The 11,674-nt window shown below is 42.2% G+C and overlaps 1 protein-coding gene across 1 annotated transcript in view; it reads right to left on the bottom strand.

The window, feature by feature from the left end:
• Positions 1–1,997: 1,997 nt before the first annotated feature.
• The window catches only part of LOC127632076 (ADP-ribosylhydrolase ARH1-like), a 29,728-nt gene continuing 20,051 nt past the window's right edge, over positions 1,998–11,674 (bottom strand). Inside the window, exon 8 of the mRNA XM_052110553.1 lies at positions 1,998–3,208. Coding sequence (XP_051966513.1) covers positions 3,054–3,208 — 155 coding nt within the window. The 3' untranslated portion in view covers positions 1,998–3,053. The remainder of the gene's footprint in view (positions 3,209–11,674) is intronic.

The raw sequence follows: 11,674 nt of genomic DNA, 5'->3' as shown, positions 1-11,674 counted from the left end.
AAGGCAGAGCACCTGGTCGTTGGGAGGACGGGTGGTCTTCCTCGCCACCGCGTTGTTCTGCACTTCAAACCGAGCGTAGAAGTCCTTCATTGGATCTGGAAGGGAAGCATCTTTGTCACAGGCAAATGATGTTGTCCTGTAGTTGGTGATGGCCTGGATGCCCTGCCACATGCGCCGCATGTCACCGCAGTCCTGGAAGTGACTGTGTATTCTCTGGGTGTGTGCGCGCTTTGCCTTTCTGATTGCCCGGGACAGTTTGGCCCTAGCTGTTCTTAGGGCTGCCTTATTTATAAAAATACAATTATAAACACCACATGCTACAAACAAACCCCGAACTTCCCCCAGAACCAAACAAACAGCAAAAAGAAAAACGTGCGCATTAACCCCACGCACAACAGTGCCAACCGGCGTGCATCCCTTAAAACTCAAAAGTCCAGTGTTTCTATACAAATTTTGTGAGAAAGATTTAAAAAAATTAAAAAAAAAAAAAAATCTATTAAACAAGTACAAAGAATGTGCAGATTCATCCACAACACTGTACGGAAGGAGTGTTACTACACAACAAAAACTCCAGCTGCTAGGCAGAACATGCACAAAAAGAAACCAAAAAAGCCCTGTTTCCTCAGACGGTCAAGAGAATGTTCATAGAGTCAGACCCACTCGGCTGCATCGTGAGAATCGTGAGTGGGGCCTCTCTTCCTCAGTGGATCGCCGATCTGGAACTCGCTCAATTTCCAGCTTATGGCCTGTTATGTCGAGCAGACTCGGAAAGAGCCCGTCTAGAAATTCCATCATATTCTGACCCTCTGCTCGCTCAGGAATTCCAACATTTTGGATGTTGTTCCACCGACTGCGATTTTCCATATCTTCCAACTTTCCCCAGACTTGCTCCATGTCTGCTTTGGTCGCTAGCAGATAAGTAGCTAATTCCCTCTCCGAAGACTCCAGATAATCGATCCGTTTCTCAACCTCAGTGAATTTTGTTTCCATGGCAGTGATCGATCGATGTATTGAGGCAAGATCCTTCAAGTCAGCAACGACCTTCATCAAGATTACCGACACGTTCAGCAATTCACATCAAATCTCTTTCACCTCTCCGACCAAATTGACTCCCTGGTCCAAGGCCTCCAGAGGGGCGTCAGCTTGAGCACTTAAGTGTCATTTAATGTCTCCAGAACCAGAGGGTTTTGAATTCGTTGACATAATGTCTTCCTAGAATAGTTATGGATCAGGGTGTATCAAATCTCACCAGTTTACATCATTAAAATATAAAAACTAGTGCACAGAGCTCGCCGTTTACACGTCCGACCCTCGCATGGCGTCATGTGACTCCCGAGTACTCCTATTTTAATCGCTTTATACTGGCATGTAAGCGCTTTAATTGCATTTCTTCAATTTTGACCAAAAAGTGCCATAAAAACATTGCGAAAAAGAAGCGTCACTTTTCGGCTTCATGTAAAACGGCAGTTCCATGCACCGTTTTCCAGCAGTGGTGCTCCTCCATCCATAGCCACACGGCAAATGAAAACATATTTTCCGAGTTGTGAATATCCATTTGCAGTCTGAATTGAATGTTGGGGAGATAAAAAAAGACCATATGCCATATGCAAGTTTGTGGTGATTGACAACAATGATGTCATTAGGGAATCTGTATCTGGATATGACTTTCATCCTGAAAATACTTTAATTACTAATGAGAGGATTAATCTTTGAAAGGCCAAAAAAAAAACAAAAAAACTTGCATGTTGAAGAGCTGTCAAAATAAACACATTAATGCATGCGATGAAAAAAGTTTCATTTTTCTTTATCACAATTAACACATTTATTAATACAGCATAAACCATCATAAACACTGGTTAGATGGGCGGAGTCTTTGTGATGTGTCCATCCAGAGTCATTACACACCACAAACACACAAGTGATTCATGTCAGTGATAAAATGATGGAGAAAGAACCTCTTAGTTCTAATTGCTGTAGGAAACAGGCAGAGACGGGACTTGTGACAGAAATCAATTAGTTTTATTGAATTTATTCTTATTTTAATTAACATACAAGCATGTCAAATCTTAACTATCACAAAAAAAAGAATTAGACATGTTTGTCTGTAAGCACTTTTCCCCATGGAGTTCAACATGGCGCTTGGCTCTGGCATTGACGCTCTGACACAAATCATGAACGCAGCTTCACGACTGCTGTAGGAATGCGGATAGCCACAGTCCACCAGAAGATGAATTAATATTAATATTGTGGAGGATGAGAGTTTAAGAGATTTAATGCCCATTGCAATGAATACGCAACCAATGTGGAGAGACTAGTTCTTTCAATTAGTCAAAACTCCCACTTTGACTTAATATCAACACATTTCTAATTTTATAATGTATTGAGTATCAAAATCTAAAGATAAAATTTATTTGAGGTCATTTTTATTTTATTTGAGTTAGTTTTGGATTTATGAAACATATTTTAGTTAAGTTTCAGCTTTTTCCCCATCATGTTTTTATTTCAGTTAAAGAAAATTTGTTTTTCATATAAAGTTTTTTCGCCTTCAGGGGTCTAAATACAAATATTATTTACTTATTTATACTACTTGATTTATTTTAAGGCACAATTTACAATCATGTTTTTTTTAATAAACTTCACTATTATGACTCTAACAGAAAAATAAGCTGTAATATAGGTAATGTCTTAAAGCATAATTTTCTATAAAGCTGCTTTGAAATTATGTTGTGAAATGTGCTATACAAATAAAACTGACTTTAGTTTTGTAAATGAAAATAACACTGGTTCAACATTATGCAAATACACTGTGATGCAGCAAACATGATTTTATACCTCATACAATTGGATAATGTACAGCGGCTTTGCAATCTCTTTCAGATTAATTGTTGTGTGTGTGAACGCACCTTACAAATGTAAAAGCATTCAAGTTTGCTTAAAAAGTAGTTAAACTGTTCTAAACACTGACAAACCTCAATTTACTAAATTAGTTAAAAACCCTAATTATTTTAATGACATCTTTTTCTGTGTTTATATGAGGCGTATTTTACTGTGTGTTAGTTTCTTCTCGAAAGAGCATAAAGTTTTTTAGCCGCGCTCTTCAGTCGGACCCTGTACTCCAGCTTACTATAGTTAGACATTGGCACTCCCCCTGTCCCGTACAGCAGACCCCAACAGCAGCAGGCGATCACTGCGGTGCTGTCACTATCTCCTGTAGAGAGAGAATAAAGATATTATTGAAGTAGTATTTCACACAAAAATATAGATTCTATCAGCATTTAATTAGTGTCATTACAAACCCATATAACTTTCTGTGAAACACAAAAAGGGGATGTTTTAAAGAATGGCATGATTGTGCAACAATTGCATTGTGGAAAATTCCATTGACAATTCTTTTAGTACATTTGAGGAAAAAATATTTGGAAACAAGAAATGCAATTCTTAATAATCTCAGCAAAAAAAGAAACGTCCCTTTTTCAGGACACTGTATTTTAAAGATACATTTGTAAAAATCCAAATAACTTTACAGATCTTTATTGTAAAATGTTTAAACAATGTTTTCATGCTTGTTCTATGAACCATAAACAATTAATGAACACGCACCTGTGGAACGGCTGTTAAGACACTAACAGCTTACAGATGGTAGGCAATTAAGGTCATGGTTATAAAAATTTAGGACAATAAAGAGACCTTTCTACTGACTCTGAAATACACCAAAAGAAAGATGCCCAGGGCCCCTGCTCATCTGCGTGAACGTGCCTTAGTCATGCTGCATGTGGCCAGAGCAATCATTTGCAATGTCCATACTGTGAGACACATAAGACAGCGCTACAGGGAGACAGGAAGGACAGCTGATTGTCCTCACAGTGGCAGACCACATGTAACACCTGCACAGGATTGGTACTTTCAAATATCACACCTACGGGACAGGTACAGGATGGCAATAACAACTGCCCGAGTTACACCAGGAACGGTCAGTCCCTCCATCAGTGCTCAGACTGTCTGCAATAGGTTGAGAGAGGCTGGACTGAGGGCTTGTAGGCCTGTTGTAAGGCAGGTCCTTACCAGACATCACGGCAACATCGGCACAAACCCACCTTCACTAAACCAGACAGGACTGGCAACAACATCACCTATGGGCAAAAACCCACCTTCGCTGGACCAGACAGGACTGGCAAAAAGTGCTCTTCACTGACGAGTCGCAGTTTTTACTATGTGCGTTACAGTGAAGACATCCTCCTCCCTAATGTGGTACCCTTCTTGCAGGCTCATCCTAACATGACCCTCCAGCATGGCAATGCCACCAGCCATACTGCTCGTTCTGTGTGTGATTTCCTGGGTTAGGACAGGGATGTCAGTGTTCTGCCATGGCCAGTGAAGAGCCCGGATCTCAATCCCATTGAGCATGTCTGGGACCTGTTGGATCGGAGGGTGAGGGCTAGGGCCATTCCCCCCAGAAATGTCAGGGAACTTGCAAGTTTCTTGGTGGAACAGCGGGGTAACATCTCACAGCAAGAACTGGCAAATCTAGTGCAGTCCGTGAGGAGATGCACTGCAGTACTTAATGCAGCTGGTGGACACACCAGATACTGTTACCTTTGTTCAGGGACACTTTATTCCATTTCTATCAGTCACATGTCTGTGAAACCATTTAGAATAGTCTTAGTTAGAATAGAATAATTTCATGTTCATACAAATATTTACACATATTAAGTTTGATGAAAATAAAAACTGTTGAAAGTAAGAAGACGTTTCTATTTTAAACACAGTTTATATTTAACTACATACAATCCCTGTCCCTGCCCTATTCTACATTTCTGACAGAACTGCTGGTAAATATTTGGTGATAGAATCATGTCATTATTGCACCCAGTATAACGCACATACATATGAAGTGTGTTCGACATCAACTTCACACACAGTTGCAGTCAGTGGAGGAGTTGAAAAGGTGCCATCAGGTTGAGACACTGGGGGGAAATCACTAAGAATGAATTACGTCCGGTAGGGTTGTGTTCTTTTGGAATTAGCTGGTTTTCTGCATTAATTGGTAATTAAATGTGATCTCATCTTCATCAAAGTATACACAAGTATAGACAAACACAATGTGTTTAAGCTAACAACACACACAATTATAATCTTTCATATCTTCTTTGAACACATCACATCACAACATTCACAGTGTTGTGTAAAAAGTAAGTGAACCCTTGGATTTAATAATTGGCCAATCCTCCTTTGGCAGCAATAACCTCAATCAAGTGTTTCCGGTATCTGCGGATTAGACCTGCACAATGTTCAGAAGGAATTTTTTACCATTCTTCCTTCCAGAACTGCTTCAGCTCAGACATATTTTTAGGATGTCTAGTGTGAATGTCTCTCTTGAGGTCATTCTACAGCATCTCTATTGGGTTAAGGTCTGGACTCTGACTGGGACACTCCAAAAGGTGGATTTTCTTTTTTTTTAAGTCATTCTGTAGTGGATTTACTTCGATGTTTAGGGTCATTGTCCTGCTGCATCAGCCAACTTGTACTGAGCTTCAGCTGGCACACTGCCACCCTGACAGTATCCTGTAGGATATCTGGATAAACTTGGGTATTCATTTTTCCCTCGATGATGGCAAGCTGTCCAGACCATGAAACATGATGCTCCCTCCACCGTACTTCACCGTTAGGATGATGTGTTCATGTTGATATGTGGTGCCCTTTTTATGCCATACATAGTGCTGCGTGTTCTTCCCAAACAATTCAACCTTACTTTCATCAGTCCACAAAACATTTTTACAGTAGCATTGAGAAGTATCAAGGTGGTCTCTGGCAAACTTCAGGTGTGCAGCAATGATTTTGTTGGAAAGCAGCTGCTTCCTTCATGATGTCCTGCCATGTTTTCTGTATAGCAGTCTCAACAACAGAGATGTAAACAGTTCCAATGATTCCTTCAAGTCTTTATCTGTCACTCTAGGGTTCTTTTTTACCTCATTGATCATTCTGCGTTGTGTCCTTTGAGGCATCTTGACTGGACGGCCACTTCTAGTGAGAGTACCTATAGTACTATATCATCTCCATTTATAGACAGTTTGTCTAACTGTGCACAGATTAATATCTAAACTCTTCCAGATAACTTTGTAACTCTATCCAGCTTAGTATATGTTTGAGTGCTTTTTATAAGTCTAAGTATCTCTAGCCCACACCTCCAATCTCATTTCATTAATTGTATGCCAGGTTTGCCAACTCCTGACTCTAATTAGCTTTTGTTGACATTATTATCTTATGGTTTCACTTACTTTTTCCAAACTACACCATGAATGTTTGAATCATGTATTCAGTATGTACAAGAACAATACAATAATCTGTGTGATATTAGTTAAAACAGATTATGTTTGTTCATTATTGTAATTTAGATGAATGTCACAAGATTTTAAGACAAATTTATACATAAATGCAGGTGATTCCAAAGGGTTTACATACTGTTTCCTTGCCACTCTATCTATCTAGCTATCTAAGCTTTTAAAACCCAGTTTTGTTTTTACAAGCCAACCCAAAAGTTTTCTTACAAACTTTATTTGTCAAGTTACATTTTATTATCAAAAAAAAGAAAGAAAATAGAAAATATAATTATTTTAATGAATTTAAGTTCACGCATATGGGGAGGGGCCTTCATACACTACCTATTTGAAACCTCTCTACAATAAAGGCAATATTCTAATATTGGCTATGGTGTTTGAGCCCCACCTGATTCGGTGCGAAACTGACCGCTCGTTTCAGCGTGAACTGACCACTATAAAACAGGTGCACACACACCATTTCCTCAGAATTTCTTCCTTCAAGACAGCAAATTCCTCTTGTCTTGAAGCCCTCTACCTTCATCGTCGATTCACACCAGTCAGCAAATGGAATCTTCACAGCAGCGAGAAGAATATCTGCTCCCCTGCAGTGCTCCGGCGAACATCACTCCGCCTTGCTGCTTGACGCTTCGCTGGTGAACGGACCTCAGCATCCTGATTCTCCGCAACGCATCGGCAGGTGTAGAGTATCTTTTTAAAGCAAATACTTTTGTGTTATAAATATAAGTTATATAAGTTATATAAATATAAATCTATATTTAATATATATCTAAAAGAGCCCTTGTTCTGAGGGACGATTCAGCCTCTCGCGCCCTCCCACCTGCCTCGGGCCGCGATGTCGAGCAGGACGAACTTGAGGTGGATTTTGTTGCCGGCCCACAGGCCACGAGCCCCTCAATCTCCACGAAGCACATATTTCCCTGTACGCTATGTGCGAGACGAGCTCCGGCCCTCTGAAGGAGCGTGCGGCCTCGTCTCGTTTGGTGGACCTGATGCTGGGGATGATAAGGATGATAATGATGATGTCATGTCTCTCGCCACATCAGGCGACTGGTCAATGGATGATGCTACTGCCTCTCCCCCCAGCGAGGGCGAGGACCACGTACGCACCACTGAGAGGGAGATGCTTCGTGTCCTTGCAAGGGTGGTCAAAGAACTCAATCTCGAGTGGTCTCCTCCAGAGGTACCTGGACAGTCTCGCCTTGATGAGTGGTTCTTGCAGTCCGGACGCTGTCAAGCGGCCGCGCCCCGCAGAACTACCCCGTTCTTCCCTGAGGTGCACAGCGAATTATCTAAGTCCTGGCACGTGCCCCTCTCAGCGTGCACACGCAGTGATACGTTCTCTCGAACGTGGACCACAGAGAAAAGAAAGGCTATGCCCAACTACCCCCGGTGGAGGTCTTTTAAGGGGCATGGAAATCACGCCCCATTCATCCTTTTAAGCCATGTAGGCAGTCTACACTGGCGGCAAAAGCCTACTCGGTGGCAGGCCAAGCTGGATCAGCACTCCATGCAATGGCAGAGCTCCAGGTTTTCCAAGCGAAGCTCCTCAGACAAATGGAAAACGAAAGTCACGAAAGTCACGGTGCAGGCCATCGGGAAATCCATGGATAACCTGGTTGTTCTGGAAAGGCATGTATGGCTGACCCTCACGGAGATGAGTGACAGAGAGAAGACATCTCTATTGGCTGCCCCAGTGTCTCCAGCCGGCCTCTTTGGTGGCGCAGTGAGTACGTTTGCTGAGCGCTACGTCACGACTCAGCAGTAGTCACAAGCCATAAGGCACTTTATGCCCAAACGGAGCATAGTGCAGATGGCTCGCCCCCGCTCTGTATCAGGCCAGCGCCCGGCTAAAAGACCCATGCCCGCTAAAACAGCACTCGTTGCAAATGCACGAGATCCTCATACATTCTCAAAAAAGAGCCCTTTTCCTCTTCAAAGCACACACATTATGCACAACCGGTAAGCGACGCATTATATCATACCAAACCAAATTGCCCTCTGTCCCATTACGCGGACGCGTGGCGAGCCCTAACGGGCATTTCAGAATGGGTGCAAATAACGATCAAACATGGCTATATGATCCAATTTGCTCTCTTCTACCCTGTTTCAACAGCGTTCTGTCTTCCATGGTTTCGTCCGAAGACGCGCTATTGTTACGAGCTGAAATACACAATCTAATCGTGAAAAACGCAATAGAGATTGTGCCAAATTGTCAAGCACATAAAGTGTTTTACAGCCATTATTTTCTTGTCCCAAAGAGAGACGGCGGACTTCTTATAAAGCGCCCATTCAAAATGATTGCTCGGAAATGGATTCTATTGCATGTACGCCCACATGATTGGTTTGTATCAATACATCTGAAGGATGCGTACTTCCATATCCAAATTGTACAACACCACAGGATGTTTTTGAGATTCGCGTTCGAGGGAACAGCGTATCAATTCAAAGTCCTGCCCTTCGGACTGTCTCTGGCTCCTCGCACATTTACGAAGTGCATCGATGCAGTTTTCTCCTCTCTGAGACCGAGCGGCGTACGCATATTGAACTACCTCGACGATTGGCTGTTACTAGCACAATCAGAGGCTCTGTTATGCCAACACAGAGACTTACTGCTTCAGCATCTAAACAGCTTGGGCCTCAATGTAATCTGGGCGAAGAGCACGCTCTCCCAGCCAAAATATCTCCTTTTTAGGAGTCCGCCTCGACTCCACGAGCGGGCGCGCACACCTCATGAGCGAGTGCGTTCAGGCCATTGTACCGAGTTTGTCTCAGTTCAAACTGGGGAGAACACTTCCTCTGAAGCTGTTTCAGAAACCATTGGGATTTATGGCAGCAGCATCGGCCGTCATCCCATTAGGTCTCTTACACATGAGACTACTTCAGTGCAGGCTGAAGTGCCGTGTGCCACAACATGCTTGGCGCCAAGGGTGCGTGCATATAACTGTATCCCGCCGCTGTATAGCTGCATTGGTACCATGGACAGCTCCTGCATTTTACCAGCGAGGTGTGGCGCTGGGGCAAACTATCAGGCGGAAAGTGGTGACTACGGATGCTTCCAACACAGTTTGGGGGGTGGTGTGCAATGGGCGGCCAACTTTTAACACCTGGATAGTTCCGAGGATGGCGTGGCATATCAACCGCCTAGAACTATCGGCTGTAATTCTAGCCTTGAAGGCTTTTCAGTCAGATATAGCGAACTGACATGTCCTGGTTTGCTCAGACAACATGACAGTTGTGGCATATATAAACCATCAAGGTGGAATTCATTCACCGACACTGTTGAGACTGACACGGCACCTCCTCCTATGGAGGCCGCCTGAATTACGGCGCGGACCTACTGTCACGCCACTGGGTGATACAGGTTGATTGAAGACTTCATCCTTAGATGATGTTGAGGATTTGGGAAATATTAGGCAAAGCAGAAATTTACCTATTTGTCTCAGTGGAGAATGCCCACTGTCCCCTTTGGTATTCGAAGTCCCAAGCCCCATTGGGAACAGATGCAATGGCACACAAATGGCTGGTGAAACGCAAATATGTGTTTCCTCCACTATGCCTGATCCACTATGCACTACGCCTCTATGCACTAAAATGGAGAGACACTGACTGGTGTCTCTCACATAGTAAGGACCCAGTAAACAGCCCCATACATGAAATTCTAATATTTCTTCAAGAGCAATTAGACGCAGGATTCACCCCGTCAACACTCAAAGTGTATGTGACAACTATAGCTGTGTATCACGCACATGAAGCAGGCGCCTCTATAGGCAAGCATGATTTAATCATAAAGTTCCTAAAAGGAGCAAGACAATTAAACCCGCCTCGGCCAGCTACAATCCTGACTTGGGACCTAACTTTAGTCCTAAAAACTCTCGCAGGGCCCCCCTACAAGCCTTTGGGCTCTGTTGATTTGTGCATGCTTTCCGTTAAGACCGCACTACTGCTGGCTCTGGCCTCAGTAAAACGGGTCGGTGACCTACATGCGTTATCAGTCGACAATTCTTGTCTGGAGATTGGCCCCCGGTCTTTTTATATATACGTATATATATATATATATATATATATATATATATATATATATATATATATATTATTAAAGCTTTATTGCAGACACAGGTCCATATAACACATACATACATACATAAATACATACAAATTTCCATATTAGCCTACAGGATATACAGGCTATTGCACCAGTGTCGTCTTAACCTAGAGGTGTATCTATAACAGCTTTTCAGCGGACTGACTAGGGCTTCAATTATATGGTTCACTGACCTGTCCAGGCGACACATAAAACTAAACATCAGTTGTCTTAAAAGTGCCTCACAAGATGGCACTCTAGTAAACACAAACAAATGACTGGCACTATGCCACCTAGGGACACGAAGCAGCAACCTCATTGCATCATTGTATGCAACCTTGAGTCTATGCATACTCTTTTTCTTATAGTTAGACCACAATTGAGCAGTGTATAGTGGTGTGATGTAGGTTCTAAACAGAGAGCACTTCACAAAGTCAAAACACAAAGAAAACCTCCTTATAAGCATATTAGCTTGAGAGTAGATTTTACATCGCTGACGATATAGGTCTTTGTCATCTGTCCAGTCATTGGATATGACATGACCTAAATATTGAATTTCCTCACACACAGCAAGAGGACTATCTGCCAAATAGAATGTTGGGAAAATTGATTTCATGTCCTCGTCGCTTCTAACTATCATTATGTGGCTTTTCTTAGCATTATATTTTATGTCATGATCAAGGCCATACTGAGAGCACACCTTCAGCATTTCCTGCAGCCCAGCACTAAATGGACAAAGCAGGACCAGATCGTCAGCATACATAAGATGATTAACAATAGTGTTGCCCACAAGACAGCCAGTTTTCAATCTATTTAATTGGTTTGATAATTCATCCATATAAAAATTAAATAAAAAAGGAGACATGATACCTCCTTGTCGCACACCATTACTAACATGAAAAGGAGTGGATACAACATTGTCCCATTTAACCAGAAACGTTTGGTGGGCATACCAAAACATTTAAATTCTCACTAAAAATTTAGGGGCACCTCTGTCTAACAATTTTACAAACAATCGTTCATGATTAATCCTATCAAATGCCTGTGACGCATCAATAAAACATAGGAACATAGATGTATTCAAGCTTTTGTACCTGGACACAATCTCTTTAAGAGCATAGATACACAGGTCAGTTCCATGTTTTCTTTTGAACCCAAACTGATTGTCGGAAGTAAGGACATACATTTCTAGCTTGGTTAACAGTATCCTCTCCAGTACTTTAGACAAGATACTTGCTATTGCAATAGGTCGATA

Source organism: Xyrauchen texanus, chromosome 38, assembly GCF_025860055.1.
Source record: "Xyrauchen texanus isolate HMW12.3.18 chromosome 38, RBS_HiC_50CHRs, whole genome shotgun sequence".
Lineage (NCBI taxonomy): Eukaryota > Metazoa > Chordata > Actinopteri > Cypriniformes > Catostomidae > Xyrauchen > Xyrauchen texanus.
The sequence above is the reverse complement of the archived record's forward strand: the minus strand, read 5'-3'. Positions and strand labels throughout refer to the sequence as shown.